This window comes from Triturus cristatus, chromosome 6 (assembly GCF_964204655.1).
Source record: "Triturus cristatus chromosome 6, aTriCri1.1, whole genome shotgun sequence".
Taxonomy (NCBI): Eukaryota; Metazoa; Chordata; class Amphibia; order Caudata; family Salamandridae; genus Triturus; species Triturus cristatus.
The window spans coordinates 1,248,364,480-1,248,383,738 of NC_140589.1; the positions used below are offsets into that span (position 1 = coordinate 1,248,364,480).

At 45.2% G+C, this 19,259-nt stretch overlaps 1 protein-coding gene across 2 annotated transcripts in view; it reads right to left on the reverse strand.

Moving 5' to 3' along the window:
• NPHP1 (nephrocystin 1) overlaps positions 1-19,259 on the reverse strand; it is a 708,547-nt gene that overhangs the window by 55,665 nt on the left and 633,623 nt on the right. For both annotated transcript variants that reach the window (XM_085612188.1, XM_085612187.1), the window contains exon 18: positions 9,981-10,054. In XM_085612188.1, the coding sequence (XP_085468314.1) occupies positions 9,981-10,054 (74 nt within the window). The remainder of the gene's footprint in view (positions 1-9,980; positions 10,055-19,259) is intronic.

The window sequence follows — 19,259 nt, forward strand, 5'->3', positions numbered from 1 at the left end:
CATTGTTCATTCAGAACAATGTGGGTTTGTGCCTCACAGTACGACGCACTTCAACAATCGGCGCCTGTGCCACATTATGGATGCGCCGTATGGGGGGGAGGGCGACCCACGGCTGGCAGTCTCCCTGGATTACAAGAAGCGTTTGATAGACTGAGTTGGTCCTACTTGCTGCAAGTGCTGGAGGTGTTTGGAATGGGTCCTAATTTCCTAGGTTCAGTCAAGCTTTTATATATCGCCCCACAGGCGTGGGTCCGCACCAGCCATCAGATCTCGCACTTCTTTTCCATAAGTAGAGGGACACGCCAAGGATGCTCTTCATCACCAATAATTTTTGCATTAGCTATTGAGTCACTTGCAGCCATGCTGTGTGCCAAGGGCCCTGTCTAGGGCATCAGGGCGGGACTTGACTTGAGAGACTGTGTCCTAACACGCAGACAATTTGTTAGTATATCTACGGGACCATACATGTATGCTACCAGCCCTCTATGACCTGCTCGACCTCTTTGGGGAGATCTCTATGTGCAAATGTTTGCCATACAGACAGAGACTTACTCAGTGGTAATCATGGTAAGGCCTTGACCTCGTCTCGCTGATCCATGCACTTCTGGACTCGACTACCCCTTTTGCAGGGCAACGGGGCAAAGATGCTGGTTCTTCCGAGGCTGCAATATTTCTTTGTAGCTTTGCCAGTGATACCAACTAAATGCTTTTTCAGGACTCTGAGGAGTATGGAATCTGAGCTCGTTTGGGGACCTGCTGGAAAGCGAGTTTCGATCCCATACTTCAGTGCCCTATGCACGAGGGGGAACTTGGGGTCTCAGACCTGGAGTTGTATTTCACAGTGGCTCAATTGCAGTGGGCCCTGCGCTGGCTAGCTGGTGATGGAACGGCAAAGGGTGGCCTGGTTCGGGTGGACCTGGGGGCATGGACAACCTGGAATGGCTGCTCTCACCAGGTGGACTGACCAGGGGACTGGGCAGGCTCACACGAGTGGCCAAGCTCATCTGGACTCAATATATCCAACCCAAACATGCACCAACCCGCCAATGCACCGCAGCTACCACTCTGGAGCACGTCAGCCATGAAAAATCTGGCGAGCATTTACGATTCTTCTCCAGGACGAGAAGCCGGGCACACCTGAATGAGGGATCTATTCTATGATGGTGCTCTGCTCTCCTTCCAGGGTCTGAAGGAACTATACGAGCTTGGAGCAGGTCTTTTTCTTGCACACACTGCAATTAGGGTGGAGATTGGGGACATATGGGCATCAGGGCCGGCCAAGCAGCCGTTACACTTGGGTTTGCAGTGCTTCTTAAAGCACGGGTTAGTCTGTCGGGCAGTTTTGTATTACATGTGGCACTATGGGGTCAAGCAGTGAATTTCTGACCAAGGACAAGCCCAAATGGGATGATTGCTTGGGCACGGAATCGACCACCAAGCAATGGACCATGTCTTTCGAATGGGTGAAGTGAGTCTAGCACAATGCACGTTTAAAATTCACACAATTCAAATACTTGTATCAACCCTACCTTACACCGCATTACCTGCACACAATGTTACTGGCAGAGTCCCCGGCATGCCCGAGATGTGGTCACATAGATGCTACATTTATTCATATAGTTTGGGAATGCCCGCCGTTGATGCACACATGTACCCAGGTGATGGAACATGTGTCAATAGTGATCGATCTCCAGCTGCCACTAGACACACTCCTTTTTCTCGTTGGAATCACGAAACTAACTAAACGTACCTAACAGTACCTGAAGCTAGTTGATCTGGCGTTGGTTCTCTTTAAGCGATTAAATGCCATGGCTTGGAAGGGCCCTCATCTGCCCATGATCAAGTGTTGGCTTCGGTGACTCACAAATGGGCTCTGGCAGAAGCGGACGCCATAATACATGATCATAGGTTGCAAGGGGGAGGTGGAGCAGCTACAATGTGGGACACCCATGTCCTTAAATTGTTCCACAAACTGGACCCCCCTCCCCCCCCCCCCCCCAAAGTTAAGGAACCTCCCACGGTGAGTCGGACTGCTGGCCAGATTTTATCATTGAGCGACCCATTCACTTATGCACACTTGATCACTGGACATTAACGAGAAATCAAGCTCTCTCCAGGGTGGTTTGCGCAGGGGCTCACCCTGCTCCCTTTCTCACCTTGGATCCACTACTGCCTGGCCCTCCATGTTTGTAGTATCCTCCTGCTGCTCACGTTACCGCACTTCTAAATAGCTACAATTGGCAGCACCAGCCATAGTGTTTCAAACGTTACTGTTTTGCTTCATTTTATTCTGTGATATATACATTTGCTAATTTTCTGCATGATAGGGCACATTATGTTACTCTGAATCCACATCCTCCTGAGGCTTGAGCCGGGAGTAGGACTTAGCGCACATTTTCCTATGAGATTAGCCGAAAGTTGTTGTAGCCGAGCTGACTGTTTTTACTATTTTATGTATTTTAATTACGAGCTCCCTGTATCACGCGCACTGTTTGCTTATTTGCACATGTGATTTTTAGCCCAGCTACTCTTTAGCGCATTGTCAAGCATTCTTACCGGTGTCGCTTCCTTTGGCTGCAGCATTGACCCGAGCAGACTCTCTGTGGATCGGGCGTGCATTGGCGGTGGCCATATTGGGAGGAGTCCGACATTTGGGGTTTGACGCTCTAGCTGCTGGGGACGCCTACATTAGGGGCACTGGCGCGAGCGCGCAGCGGACGTGCGCAGCGGGCGCGCCGCCGGCGCGCCGAAGGCGCGCCAAAGGCAAGCCCGTCTGCGCCCATCCGCGCCCAAGCCGCGCTCAGCGCACAAACCCCTGCCCGGATGCACATCGAGGTACCGTTACGACTTATGTACTCTAGAACTACATTGCTACAACTAAACCCTGGGAAGATAATGGGTGATTGTAACCAGCAACCGGATGAACTAGGTCTCTTCCAACCTCTAGGCACTTGTCCTAACTGTTCATTTTCATTTCTCCCTACTAATGCTGGAACTAATAAGGCTTGCACAGAGTCAGTAAACACTATGTGCAAAGCGGGAAAACCTGTTGCCTGCATCCTGATAAACGCAAGATCCCTTGTAAAGCACAGCACTGAATGCGCTAACTTGCTGATGGATCTGGATATAAAAATTGCGTTTATCACTGAAACCTGGACGGACGAAGCATCCGGCCCGGATCTAGTCAAAGCCACTCCACCAGGTTTTTTCTGCGAAATTCTCAACCGCCCTAACAAGAGGGACGGAGGCCTGGCTATTATTTATCATAGCACCTACTCCGGAACTTTCAACGCACTCTCTGTCCCATCCTGCGAAGCACTCGCATTTAACATATGACTAACTAGTCATTTTTCATTTAAAGGAACGCTTATTTATAGACCCCCTGGGCCCAAACATATATTTTTTTCCTCGCTAGGAACCCTTGTAGAAAATGCACTTTTGGGAAACTCGCAAACCATTTTAGGGGACTTCAACTTTTATCTCGAGCTGGCAGACGAGCCTGATACGGCCCGCCTCCTTAATATCATGGAAACAGCGGAGTTAGTACAGCAAGTAACTGGCCTCTCGGACACAGCTGGTCATACCCTAGATGGGGTTTTTTCTAATACCCCGGAGCTATCCTTCAAAGCATTGCTACCCCTGGCCTGGTCAGACCATGCGGGAGTTCGCTTTAATCTTAATCTTATACCGCACACAGCTAATGGTCAGCACCAGACTGACAAGAAAGAAATCAGAGCCTGGAATAGGGTGCTTGCAGAGGACATTTCTAATGCTCTGACTAACATTTCTACACCCATGCCAAGGAACACGAATGAGGCGGCACTGGCCTATACCAATTTGCTCACGCAGGCCTGTGCTGACCTCGCTCCTCCTAAACAAGTTCTTCTCAAAAGGACTGTACCTTCAGCCCCCTGGTACTCGAGTGACCTCAAAGTACAAAAATGTATTTGTAAGAGATTGGAGCTTAATTGGAGGAAGAATTATACCATTACGGAAAAAAGGCAATATCTGGCAAGCTTAGCAACCTACAAATGTATGTTGCGAGAAGCAAAACAGAAGTATTATGCGACCCAGATTTTGGCAGCTAAAAACTGCTCTAAGGAGCTGTTTGCCACCATTACAAAGTTATCCTCTCCTGCACCAACTCCCATCTCGTCTAGCACAGAGCTCTGCGAAAAAATTGCCTTGTTTTTTTCCACCAAAGTTAATAATATTTTTACTAGTCTTAGCAATTCAATCAGGTGGGAGGAGAAGTCAGAGGAAGGGTCCACTGAAGTGGTCACGTCTTCTATTACCCTGGAGGAATTTGTTCCGCTCACAGTACAAAATACCTTGGATTTGCTCACCAAAGCTAACTCAGCTTCCCCTCTTGACCCCTGCCCACTAAGGATTACTAAACTAGCATCTGGGCCGATAGCCAACCTTCTCACACCTATCTTTAATGGGATGTTCCAAGAAGGAATCTTTCCTAATATTTGGAAGATGGCTTCTATTCTCCCTCTGCTGAAGAAACCGAGTTTAGATGCGGCGGACCCTAACAATTTCCGCCCTATTTCCCGGCTTCCTCTTCCGGCTAAACTAGTGGAAAAGGCAATGAACATACAGCTCACAGCATTCATAAAGCTATCATCTTTGCTGGATGTATCCCAGCATGGGTTTAGGGAGGGACACAGCACTGAATCCGCTTTGATCGCGGCAACAGATCAATCAGGTTAGCAGTTGACCAAGGCGGCAGAGCAGCCTTGATCCTTCTGGATCTATCTGCCGCGTTTGACACGGTCCATCACGGATTGTTGATGGACCGGCTGAGGAAAGGAGGTATTCGGCAAAAAGCATGGAAACTGCTGAACTCCTTTCTCTCAGAGCGGAGTCAAACAGTGGCCATGGGGAACTTTACATCTCGTCCTTTCTCTCTGCCTTGTGGGGTACCGCAAGGGTCCTCACTAAGTCCAACACTTTTTAATGTCTACGTTGCCTCCCTTGCTCCCATCATTAGAAGTCATGGGTTTAGTGTCACGTCATACGCTGATGACACGCAGATCGTCGTGTCTCTATACCCTGGTAGTGATGTGGGGATGGATGTCAATTTCCAGGCCTGCATGTTGGAGGTGGCACGTTGGATGGCTAGCAACTGCCTTAGGTTAAATTCTACTAAAACTGAGGTAATGCTGTTTGGAAATAATCCCAGCTTTTGGACTCCTACCTGGTGGCCGCAGGAATTAGGAGCTTGTCCCAGCCCAGTAAATACTGTAAAAAACCTCGGGATGTTGCTGGATGACAAACTCACCATGACACTGCAGGTTAAGGCAGTAGCATCCAAAACAGGCTTTATTTTAAGAATGTTAAGAAAGATCCTGTTTTTGCTTCCTCCTGACAGTCGACAAACGGTGGTCACCGCTCTTGTGTCCTCCAGACTCGACTATTGCAACAGCCTGTATCTGAATATTCAGGAAAATCTGATGCATAGACTGCAGTTATTGCAGAATGCGGCTGCCAGATTACTTACGGGTATTCCAAAGTTCTCCCCGATTTCCAAGGCCATCCATGACTTGCATTGGTTGCCTATCCATAAGAGAGTTCAGTTTAAATCCTTGTGCTTGGTGTTTAAGGCCTTGAAGGGTGAAGGCGCAGATTACCTGACTAAGCATCTTACTAGGTATGTCCCTGCCCGGCATCTTCGTTCAGCAGATGCCGGGCTTGTCACGATTCCAACCATAAAAAAAGTCCGCTGGGGAGGACGTAGTTTTTCTTATGGGGCTGCCAAGCTCTGGAACAAACTACCTCTCCACTTGAGACATATGGAGAATCTACTCCATTTTAGGAAAGCTCTAAAAACTTGGTTGTTTCATTAACTACGTCAGCTTAAGAATCTAGGAATTGTGGACAGCGCCAGGACACCTACTTGGTAATCGCGCGCTTTATAAAACACTATAACATAACATAACATAACATAACATCCTACTCGTTTTCTCTCATTATATCCGGTTATCCCTTTCATATCATTGAATGACCTGCTACCAGAATATTGTTAATGTTGAAATGATGGGAGATATCGGTCCATCCACCTCATGAACATTTTGATTACTGTATGCTATACAATTTGTGGTGACTCTTACTTAAATGCCCAAAAAGAAATTTTAAAAACAATAACAGGTTCAGGAAGCTGGAGATGGTCAAGATCAATCCTTCCTAGCTAACTCCCTGACCCTCATGGTGGTAATTTCCAAAAATGATCTTTAGCCCACAACAATAGAGTTTTGCCTTTCCATTGGAGATACAGCTAGCGTGTAGAAGATTAGTAGGCACCAGATTGTGTTTCTGTAGCTCCTGCTGCCAAGTCTGAATGCACCATGTGCATTTATCTATCTTTGGAGAAGACCAATATATTCAAAGTTACTAATCTTTGCTTACTCGAAATGAAAATCATGATGAAGTTACTACCCTTTGACCTAATTTGACATATCGTAGTGATCATAACCTTCTCTAATATCTAACTTGCTTCTAGTTATTCCATAATGTCTAGAATATATGTTGGTAGGTTGATTTGTTGACAAAACACAGATGCTAATATATTACACTGGCTGTTTGTTCCCTGCACTGGCTACCATGATACATAGAATTACCTACAAGGCTATGACCATCCAGAACTGAAAATGCCTGCCTTCCACTTCGAAATGTGGGTCCTTTCTGTGCAGTGGCTGTAAAGGGATATAAACATGTGTGTCTTGCATGGTCAAGGGCACCACCCAGTCTCTCTCTCACATTTCTGCTAGAATGTATAACAAACTGGTAAACATAAATGTCCTCACATGGGGACCAATTAACTAGAAGTGGATTCACTAGTTGGTCCATGAACCACCTGCTTGTAATTTGCGTACTCAATATAAGAAATTAATCATATATAACACACCATTATTGAACAGTTCAAATATGTAAGATCATCTGAAGCCAGTTAGTTTATCGCTTTAGTGATCTGTAACAAAAACATTTACAGGAAATAATATTCTATTATACAAAATGCTATTGTAAACATCTATACAATTTGTGATACACACGTACATTCTTGAAATGTGCCTGAAATGCTGATGGTAGAAATTCTTTGTAGAGAAGCCAATTTATTATCTTCGTACACGAGTGACCTAAAATCCACCTTGTCATTTCTTTTAGCCAGACACATTCCACTCCTCAAAAGATAGTGAACGCGTTTCCATCCCTATATCACTCATGGGCCTTTTCAGAACTCTACGTTTTGCAACCAGACTTTTTTTTTAAGAACTGACCTATGTACTAATAGGTCAGTTAACAAAATAAGGAATCAGGGTAGGCTGCAGTCCAACCTACCTAATTGATAATAATTCGGTTGGTCACAAATTACAGCTCACTCCAATTGATCACAATCTCTGGGATGGTGGCCTGTAGGGGTCCATAGACTAACCTACCTGTTAATGCTTTTAAATAAAGATGTTTTTTCTAAGGGAACCAGATTTCCTTAAATGGAGCGGACTTAAAAATATATATACTTTTTATATAGGTTATATATATGGGACAGACAGACACACACACACACTTTTTGTTTTTTGAGTTTTCGTTCCTCAGAACACTCACTGCTCCTCTTGAAGCTTTAATGCAAATTCACAAACTGCACTAACATTTTTAGTGGTTGCAAACCCACAAATTTAACAAATTGCAGGGTGTGCGATGGCTAAAACATTTAGTATATCTGGCGCTTAGTTCCCATTGGTGTACATTAATCTTATCTCTTCGTTCAGCCATAGTGGTATCACACATATCTGTCATTAAACTCGGTCAGAACAGCCAGCAAAAACGCCAATGAATAGGGTAAAGTTATTTGCTATCCTCCAATGTGTGAACAGATAGTCACACTGTAGACCATGCAAGCCCGGTGCTTTGCATGACAATAGGAGCTAATACTTTGATTCCAATGAAGAAACCTTTTTTTTTCATATGGGGACGTGGCCAGTGTTTTCAACCTCGCATCTTAAGAAAAACAGGCAATGTCAATCACAAATGGAATCAGTTTGCTTAAGTAGCCATATGCTTTTCAATCAAATCCACAGAGAACATACCTTTCAAAATCATGGCTCTGAAGAATCCAAGCCAATATCCACTATTTGCTTCAACACCTGAATATGTTCCTTTAGCATAAGGTTAAGCGCCTTTCCCATAATACATTTTAGTAGTTATCTAAATTATTAAGGCCTCAAGACAAAGAACCAGAGACAAAAACCGACTCCACCACAGTATCTATCTTTTACAATTCTCGGTTGGGAGGTAAAGTGTACACAGAAATGGCTTCTGGCCTTGGTAGCCCTAGGAAAGATCCCGTTCTAAGGTTGCCCTGAAAAACTTTGGTCTTGTGGGACTTTGGAGCTGCAAAGATGTGAGTGGTAAAATAGGCATCACACCCAGTGATCATCCCTTGGCGGGTAAGAGACCCATGCAGGATCCTGAAAATTGTATGAACAACATTCCTCACCAGTTACAGTGAAAGTACACAAGATGGCGACAGTCACACAGTGGGCTTGTGAGAATCCAAGTCGGGGGCAGCGGAGAGAGCTGTCTTTGTTGGATCAGGCTTCTGTGTAGAGAATACACTGAATTGTGGCAGTGAAGTGTCCTTGTCATGTGTCAAAAGACCTGAAGGTTGGAGTAAAGCATGGAGACAACCTGCAGGTACCCTAAGACCAAGGCTTTTCTCACTTATCAGTGGTTTCTTTTCTAAGCAAAGGTACAAAAAATACAAGATATCAAGAGGTTTTCTAAAGAACTTAAAACTTAAAAAGAGTGGTCTGAAATATAAACAGGATTTCTTCATACTGAAAGCTTCAAAATTGAAGGGGGTACAAGGGGAAGTCCAGTAAGGACCTGTACCTGACGAGAGAGTCTTATTTAAGATTGAGGCAATGATGACGACACTTTAGAATGATTTACACAAACCGTCAAGACAAATCAGGACCAGATTGGTGTGATGGATAACATCAAAGGTTGCTTTGAAAAGACAGAGCAGAAAATGCTGGGTTACTATGCTAGAGTCACAAAAGGGGTATACTAAAAAAAGAGGCAGGATACTGTGAATGTTTTCAGCAATTTTCCATTAACTTTTTTCATTAGCTGAATACAAAAGTGGAATAGCTAGAGAATAAAAGGGAAGCTTACTTCTCACTTCACAGTTGTCAGGGTCACAAGGCTCCCTACAAAGAGCCCTTTAGGTAGAGTCCCCCGAGTGGGTACACTCCTTGTGAAGCTGTCTGATAACGAGTCACTGAAAAGTGCTAACCAGAGCTGCACCAAAGAAACCAAACCTCCAAATGTCTGGAATAGAGGTACTTGAGCGAATGGATCTGTGTCATAAGTTCTACCTTTTTAAATTCATTAGCAGACCTCAAGTTAATTTGCTCACACCCCCAACAGGATTTGGGGGGGGGGGCTGGGAACAGCCTGCAGTAGTCCCTCTCTGTCCTTTCTGAGACATCTGCTCATTGGATAGGTCTGCCTGATGTTTGTCTTCCCTCTTAGGTTCAAAGAAGGAATCTTTAAAACATCCATTTACTTGAAAGGAGGTGATCCTATATACTGTGGGGATGTAATTCAATGTATAGTGATCTTGTGGTTATGCTCCTCGCCCTTCCCCATCCCCACATGGCACTTGGGCATTCTTCTAGAGACATTACATAAAATACTTGTGCAAAAGTATTTTTACTGAGAATCTATACTGTCTTTTGGAACATATGTTTGAATGTATTGTATATCATTTACCAGCTGTTTGCATCAGCTTTCTTTAACAACTTTTAAAACTTACAAATAATAATACTCTAATACAGAAGCAAGTTCACTTACTAAAATCAGAGTGCAAAACCCTAATAGGTTTCTCTGGTGCATCAGTAAGGCTAGCAGATCATCTATTCTGGTATCCAAACAATATTTAAATTTGAATATTCACAAACTGACAAGGTACTAACCCTTAGAGCATCCATAATGTCCGGCTGTTCCATTAACTTTGGAAAAGTTGCCAAAACAGGATTACAAATCAAATCTGTAGTATAAAAGAATAATAGTTAGGTAAATTAAAATTTGTCTACTATTAATTAATTTCTAACCAATCAATTTAATAAAACAAGTCAGAGTCTACATTTTTTTATCATGTGGACACGTAAATGATGTAGCTTTACTGTGGAGTACAAATGACTCCACCACAGTGGCAAAAGGAAATGTTATGACTAAAAACCCTAGGAATAAGTTCAAAACTTTGCGAGAGATCTCGATTAAACAATACCAGTAATGGCAATTCATGAAAAGACCAGAAAACCACCTGTTCAATTTCACTTTTCCTATTGAATTTTGGAATAAAATGCATCTCTTGTGCCACAAAACAAAATAAATTAAACAAACATATCAATGAAAAAAGAACACAGTCTATTTGGACTATTCCTACTAAAGCAAATGATTATAAGATAAATATCTAAATGATTAACTGGAAACACCATGTGCCACCCCCCTCATGTGCCCCCCTGCACGCACCCAAGGGCCCACAGGGAACTGTAGGGCCCCTTTGGTTTCCTCACTGCCAGAATTTCATGGTGTGAACACCACCATGAAATCCTGGCGGTGAGGAAAACCTGGAATCTGCTTGGCAGTGCTGCAGCGGCAACGCTAGCATATTCCGTGCCTCTGACCGCCACACCATTGCCTGGGAACATGGTTCCCTGGCGGTTGCAGCAGTCCCCTGTAGGTCCACCTGTCGTAATTGTAATATAGTGGTCGGACCAGTGGTGCAGCAGTACCCGACAACCAATGCACCTGCTCTACAGGTTGGGTAGTCCGATGGTACGACATAACCCTTAATCAGGCCCTTAGCAATGAGTAAAATATTTAACTTCGTCAATTCCAAATAACAAAGCAAACAGGTTTCTTGTGCACAATTCGTTCTTACAAATGAAATCTTAAAGTTCGCGCTATATAAAACTCAGCAAAAAAATAAAAATAAACACCTGTAATCAAGAAAACTAGTTTATATTACAGTTTACTGTATTCTAATGCCACCAGACTCATAGCAAAGAAACAGAAAATTATCAATTCTTCATCCCATATCCCACAACTGTTCTTAGAATCTAAAAAAGCACCCCTTAGGAATATCCTGAGACACAAACTTCAATTATGTTCCTTGTTGCACTTGGCCCTTTCTGCAGGGTTATCTCTGAACATTTTGTCTCTTTTTTCTGACCTGTTGTTGGCTGTTTTATGACTCTGGGCACTTTACCACTGCTGATCAGTGCTAAAGAGCATATGCTCTCTATGGTAAATTGATGTATGGATTAGTAATTCCATGATTGGCTGATTTGGTTTACCTCTCAGACCCTAGTACAGTGCACCAGGAGTGCCCAGGGCTGGTAATCCAAATGCTGCTAGTGGGCTTGCAGCACTGGTTGAGCCACCCACAGAAGCAGCCTGTAAAAGTGTGTCTAAGGCTTGCCATTGCAGAGCCTGTGTGCAGTCTAGTCCTGCCATGCTGACTGGGCAAGTGCACCCACTTGCCAGTCCCTAAACCTTCCCTTTTCTTCATATCAGACACCCCTTTGGTAGGCACAAGGGCAGGGTGCATTGTAAGTATAAGGTAGGACATGCCCTGGTGTGTGTGGCATGTCATAATAGTGAATTACAGCCATTTTCGTTTTTCACTATTGCAAGGCTACCTGTTCCCCATAGGCCAGAATGGGCAGTTTGATAATAACATCTTATAATCCTAACTGACTCAGGGAACATGGTAGGAATTCGAATTTAGTATGCCTGAACTCAGAATGATAAAATACATCTTTTAGTGAAGTTGGTTTTAAAAATCTGTGTTTGAAAATACCACTTTTAGAATGTAGGTATTTTCTTGTCTAACCATTCAAACCTGCCTCTGCTAGGCTGTGTATTCCTTGTCTGGAGTTTGAGTGAAAGGGGATGGGGAAATTCCAGGAGACAGGGTGAGTCAGCACAGGGCTGAATAGAGAGATCTGCATCTATATGGGTGGGAGGAGTTGCACCTGGGACCTGAATAGGGCTGTGCCTTCCCTCCCCAATGCTGGCTCCACCTCCTGTGGTGCGTCTGATGTCTCTGCCCTGCACTCTGAAAGGAAAGAAGGAGTCATGTAAACAAAGTGCTCCAGTACTGACCAGAACTGGTTTGGACGTGGAAAAGGCCTCTCTGCCTTCAGAGAACAAAGAGAAACTTGGTATAAATATTGGGACCCAAACCCAAGAACTTTAGATCACTTTGGGAAACAAGAAGAAACCTTTGCTGAGGAGTGGAACCAGAAGAAACTGAGGAGAGACTATCCCTAAGCTGAAGTGCTACTTGGGAGATTGGCGTGCAGTGGTTGCCTGACTGCCAAAGTAAGGAGAAAGGACTTTGTGTGCACTTTATTCAACTTGTGAAGGATCTCCAAGGGCTTGGAAAAGAGCTCAGGGCCAACAGACTTCACCCACCAGCTCCCCAAGAGTTCTTTTGAAGTGCCTGCAGTTGTGCTGGACTTTTTGAGGACTTGAGTGTCACAAGGAGCTGGAAGCGCGACTCAAGAACAAGAAGCGTGTCGCCGAAACTGCCGCTGCACAACACGAAGCGCCTCGCATCGCCGGAGAAGAGGATCAACATCGCATCAGATGCCGCCGCATAACCGGGAAGCGTGTCGCAGAAGAATCGTTGAGTCATCGCAGGTCCACAGAAGCGCCTCGCATTGCCAGGAGAAGAGTATCAATGTCGCAGCAGACGCCGCCGCATCACTGGGTAGCGTGTCCCAGGGCCTGTCGCGGCTCATCGCAGGAGATGAGGATCGACGTTGCATCAGACGCCGCCGCATCACCGGGAAGAGTGTCGCAGGGCCTGTGGTGGCTTGCATCGTGTAAAGCATCTCGCATCGCCGGAGAAGAGGATCAACGTCGCATCATGCGCCGCCGCATCACCGGGAAGCGTGTCGCATCAAGAAGAAAGTGCCCTCTTTGTTTCTTTGCACCAGATCTTCAACACATCACCGTCCTTGCAACACTTCCGTTGCCCTGCGTGTCGCATCTTAAGGTACATTGAACTCTGAGTGTCGCATTTACCATCTTAAGAGAACTAAGCTAAATTCTACCATTTTAAAGTAACAGTATTGTGGATTTTTGACGTTTGTGGTCTTGTGATAAATCTATGTAAAGAATACTTATTTTTGATAGAAAACTTGTGTGGTGTCCATCTGTAGTGTTGTCACCTGATTACTGTATGTGTTCACAAATGCTTTACACACTGCCTCTGAGATAAGCCTGTCTGCTCGTGCCAAGCTACCAAGGGGGTGAGCAGAGGTTATTTTAGGAGTGTACCTCTTTACCCTGACTAGACGCAAGGGTCCCTATTTGTCACAGGTACCTACCTATGCCAACTAGAGACCCCCAAATCTAACATTCCTTACGTGTGATTTCTTTGAAATGCTCCATATAAGCTATTACATAGAATGCATGGGTCTGCCTTTTGAAGAGGGCAACATTTGATGTGCCAGCACAAATACAAGCAGAACACTGTATTTGGGAAAAAGTGCCCAGCTCTGGAATATACCTGTATTTTGCCTCTATTCACTTCCACTTCCACTTCCTGTTCTTTACCCAGTGTGTTCCACAACCTTTAATGCTGGTCTTGAGACCATCAAAGGGCAGAGAGGGAGCACTAGCCAAGATAGAGCAGTTTCTTCCAAGCCGTCTTTCCCTGTGCTAAAATGTAGCTGGCCACACTTTCTTAGCGGGCAACTGTCTACTTTCCAGTTGGCACGAATTGGCCATGCTCTCTGTGGAAGAAGAGGAAATTAGTGTGCATTTTACAATGAAATAGAGCTTCAACGTAACAGATAATCCATAATGGAGTATGCTCCAAGAAATTCAGGGATATCTTCATTTGCATGAAAGTGTAAACAATGACATGCCATGGGTTGTCATTGAAGCCTGTATATTGCTCAAACTTGGATGTATAAATTGAGCAGACCAACAATATGTCTCAAAATCCCCGATCTGTCCCGTTACCCGAAGAAAAACAGGCAGTAAACCATATCTGAGAAGAGATAACTCCAGCATGTTCCAATTCTATTAATCCCTGCCATCGCTTGTGCATTCAGACCCAAAATGTTGTATTCCCAGAGATTACCAGCTATGAAAGCAATTCGTTGGTAAAATGAAATTCTGCTAGGGATGACAGTGAACTGGTATCAGATTATTCTTTGGAAAGTAAAAATGCATGGCAGCGGCATAACCATTGAGCAGAACGCAACGGAAGCAAGCAGTGGTGGCAACCTTCGATGAAACCACAGGGTTTAAGGACTTGCTGGACAAGTTCAAAGTGCTCCTTAAAGCGTGGTTGGTCATTGGAATGATAGTGAGAAAATAGGCAGGCCTAAGAAAGGGATTTCCTAGTATTTTGCCAAAAAGGAAAACACCAAGACATCCTTGCCACATAGGAAAACTGCGGGACGTTTCTTTGGTCACACCTAAGTTGAAGGTTATGCACCAAACATGACCCGATAAGAAGAAACAGGTCTGGGGTAGGACTAGAGACAGAAGAGATTAGACATGGGTTGATGTAAAAGGAATGTACTGACAGTCATGTGTAGTTCTTTTTACAGGAACAATTTAAGATGTCCGAAGGAAACTGAGGGTCAGCTGCCAAAAGTGTAGAACTACCAGAGCTGAAAGCCCAGTCTGCATTCAAAGGAAGCTGTGTCTCTTTTTTATCTGCACCTGTCCTCCCATAAATCTTGAATGAATCACTGTGCCATGGCATTGACCATCTGCAATTGAGGTGTCTATTCCATGTGTGTGCCCGAAACTGCATTACTTACACCCTTGAAAAAAAAGGAAAGCAAAACATGCATATCTTTCTGATCCACTTATGTCAACCAATCCTGAGCCTTCAAGGGGCGCCTGAACACATAGATAATTTGCATATTGAAATGGAGATACAGCACTGGTAAAATCTCTTACATGTATCAGCAACCTCAAGACCTCCTGTCTTTCTTTTTAACCAAATAGTATTGCTCACAACCCTGAGGCTATACCTTTTCTTTTGTGGGCTCAGAGAACAATTCTTAAGCCTCTTCCTATGCCCCAAATCTGTGTTCCCTTCAATGGAATACTCCATTTGGAAGTCAGTATCAAATAGGCAATTTCTGAAACAAATTGTTATCCTTGCAATGACTGTATGACCCATGATATTATCTCTAAATACCTCTCTGCATACTCAGTCAGCCAGCCCACGGCCTCTAGGCAGAACTTGAACAGTACTGGTGAAGATGGAAGGGACAAAAACCTTGACTACAAGGTGGACCGGCCACAGCTACTACACATTTATGTGCAGCCACTGATTCAATATAGAACATGGGCCCTTCACTTGGTGTCCCCCTGATGAGCACCACAGCCCAATATGGAGGTGTCCTATATTATAGTAGCCTGCAACTGTAAAAGGTTGAAGGAACTATCCACTGACAGGTCACTGCTGATCTGGGATGGCTAAATGGTTAATATGAGCCAAGGTAGGGGTATATCTCCTGATGCTGGTGCCATTGCCTCCTTGAGCACCACTGAAGGGCACTCATTCATCATCAGGTGTGTGTCAAAAAAGGATGCAAGAGGCTGTCAAGAATTACAAAGGCAGGACATGCAGACCCGGGATGGTGTCAGAGTCAAAAACATGGGAATCATATTTTGAATATATGCAATCCTCTCAGGATGGGGAATGACCTTTACAAGGGTCGTATCTAGCAACAGCACTCTGAAAAACAGCTTCTGTGTGGGGGCAAGATGGGAGTTAATAAAGAAGCCCAATGGTGTGCTGACGATATTTTCTGATCAGCACAAGGGACCCTGTCATCAGCAGCACCTCAACCAAGTACAGGAATACATAGACAATAGACTTTCACAGAGAAGCCGCCACAATGACATCAGATTGGTGAAAACCATAAAAGCAGTCATCCCAGTATGGCAGAACCGTGAAAAGTGCCAAGGCCAGAAGGTAAACTTCATGTAGCGCATGTAAGCAGAAATGATTGGCAGATGAAAGCAGGCATCCTGGAGTTCCAGGCACATCAGCCAATCTCCAGTATTGAAGACCGGTAGGACAGCAGCTGAATGAAAACGTTAATGAGTCGAAGGTTCAGAATGAGACTCAGATCTCTAGCTTTCTTGGAGACCAAGAAGTAAATGGAGTATACTCCTGTGCCTCTTTCTTCCATGGGTAACACATCAAAGGCACCTTTGTTTAGCAGGGCAGGAATGAATCCAAAATCGAGATGTGTTCTGGAAAGCACATCATGGTGGAAGGAGGGAATTGCAGAGAAATTGGCAGAAAAGTTAAGATGTAGCCCTAGTGGATTAGCTACATGACCCAGCGATCCATTATGACTCTATTCCATTTTGGGGAGAAATGTGAGACCCCTCCCCACCTGAAGTTGGTAGTATGCAGGGTTCTGAGGCAGCGGAGCCAGCAGAAGATGGCAGTGAGTAAAGCTGCTGCTTTTGGTCATGATGGCATCCCTTAGCTTCACCCCTGTTCTGAAAGCAGTGATACATTTGTAGGAGTACTTTGATCCGCTGCAAAGATTAGCTACAAAATGCATAACAACTAGAGCTTTGAACAGTTAAGGCTGATCCGGAAAATGCAAAAAAGCAGAAAGAGACAAAAGGTACCCCTTAACTGTGCTCAGAGCGAAATCTTGCTGGCTAGGAAAAACAATCAGATAACTTCGCCGGGAGGGGTGGTCAATCTCCTGAGTGCTGCACCAAGTGACAAATTTGTCTCAACAACAAGTGTATGGAATTTTTGATGTCTGGCTGCCAAGATAACATCAACCACCTCTGGAGAAAGGTTGAATGTGGTCAGCTGTCACTGCTCAATAGCTAAGCATGAAGGTGGAGATTGCGATGGTCTGGATGCAGAACCCTGACCTCCTGCTGCAACAGCAGATCCTCCTGGAGGGGCATCCTAATCGGAGGATAGTTGCTCAGGCCCAGGAGTTCTTGATATCAATTTTCTGTTCTCAATCCAGAGCATCTTGGATGACTTGGGCCCTGTCGGTTCTGATCTTCTTGAGAATTTGGGGCAGGAGTGGTATCGGCCGAAGTGGTGACACGTTCTCATCGGTGGTGAAGAGATCGATCCAAGGTTCTCGTCATTTGTGGAAGAGACTTTGCGCCACCTACAGGTGTAACTATCACTTGTGATCAGCTAGGCGTCAATTACTGAATGTGTACGCTCTGGCATTAAAAGAGCCTGCCAGGTGGATCACCACCAAGAAACTTCTTTGCTGGTCCAGCCATTTCCACAGGCGCAGGACCTCTTTGCATAGGGTCTCTGACTCCAACTGGCCCTGTTTGTTGCATGGCCAGGAGGTCAACTTGCCCAGAAAGAAAGTTGTGTATGGTGGGTTGACCAAGAGGGCTTGCAGCTCACTCACACATCGTGCTGATGCTATGGCAATGAGGAAAACTGAACATTTGTGTAGGGGTTCAAAGAGCATACACATGAGGAATGCAAGTTCTAGTTTCACGTTTCTTTGAGGCATAATCGAAGGATGTATTGTGCAAACCTTAAAATAATGCATCATAATAGGTGGTTTAAATAAAAAGGGCTAATCCAGTAACCACAAAACTGTAAAAAGAGCAGATAAAAAAACCTTTAACTCTGCCCAATGCATGTCCCTCCTGAGCTAGGAAAACACAAAAAGCAAATATTCAGAGAGGTTGGCTTGAAGTAGCAGAATCAGCTGAGCATTGCACCAAGCTGCAAATTGTCCCAATAGCAGGCGTATACCGGTTTAGCGAAAGGGTGATTTAGTTGCCAATATGACATCAACAAACTCAGGAGGTAGGCTGAATGCAGTCAGCAGCCGCCACTCCACACATGAAGGTACAGATTGCACAGGCCGATGTGCAAGACCCTGCCCTGCTGCTATAACAGAAGATTCCACCAAAGCTGCAGTATGATAGAAAGACAGATGCTCATGCCCAGGAGTTAAGGGTAGAAAACCCTCCTGGCCCAATCTAGTGCCTTTCAAGGCCAAGCAGATGGCCCTCAGCTCCAGAAGACGCCCACCCCAACCCAGAAGCAATGCATCAGTCACCAATGTCAGCTCTGGGTGGGAAAGGGAGATGGGTCTGCCGCTGACACAATTGTGGTCTAATAACCACCACTGCAAGTCTTCTTAAGTTTCCTTCGAAATCTGAATATGGTCAGAGAGGTCTGTTGATGTTGGGACCACTGAGACTTCAGATCCCACTGCAGAGCACGCACATGTCGTCACCTGGTGTGCGCGGCCATCGGTCACAGCAGCCTCTGAGCCAACCTCACTAAAAAGCCAAGTGAGAGGCTAAAAGATCAGGATCATAACCTGAATGTCCCAGCCTCTCTTTCCTGAGAAAGAAAGCATGAAACCGAACCATGCCCAGTATGGCTGTGATGAAGAGGAGAATCTGAGAAGGAGGTAGGTGTGAGATTGGCATTAATAGTGTACCACAAAGATGACAGGAGGTTTTTTGTAGTCTGGAGGGGTTTTACGACTGCCTGCAGCAAGCCCGCTTTCAACAGTCAGTCGTTGAGGAAGGAGAAGACGGGGAACCCGGACTGATGAAGGTGTAATGCTACCACCACAGTTCCTTTCCTGAACTTCTGAGTGGCACTGGGGAGACCAAAGTGGGGCACAGCACACAGAAAATGCTCCTGTCCCACCACGAGAGGCAGTAGCCTCATTGACATGCTGTCCTTGACCTCAGCGTTGATGGCCTTGGCCGTGAAACTGCTGGGCACCTTGCTAAGGCTGGATTGGCTGGTGGTATTGTGCACCCCTACCAAAACCATGAAATAAACAGTAGGGTTGATGCAGCTGGTGTGGCAGGGAGAGTGCTGTGGCCCTGCTCTCTGGGAACTGTCCCGAGGCGGAATCTGACTTGTCCTCAAAGAGGCAGGCTCCGTGAAACAGCATGCCCAATAAGCAATGACTAGACACCACTCTAGAAGCATGTTGGCCAGGTATCGCGACAAATGTTGAAACTAGTGCCGATGGCACGCCCAATGAAGTCTGTGGTATTTAAGCACCAGGCTATCATAAAATTAGCACCATCATTGCCATCCTGCATAGCTTGCATCAGGACAGGCCAAAGGTCTTCTAGGACACCTGGGAGGACTTGGGCAACTAAATCCCAGAGAGCCTGGGAATAAAGGCTGTTGTACTTGGCCCTTTCTGAAG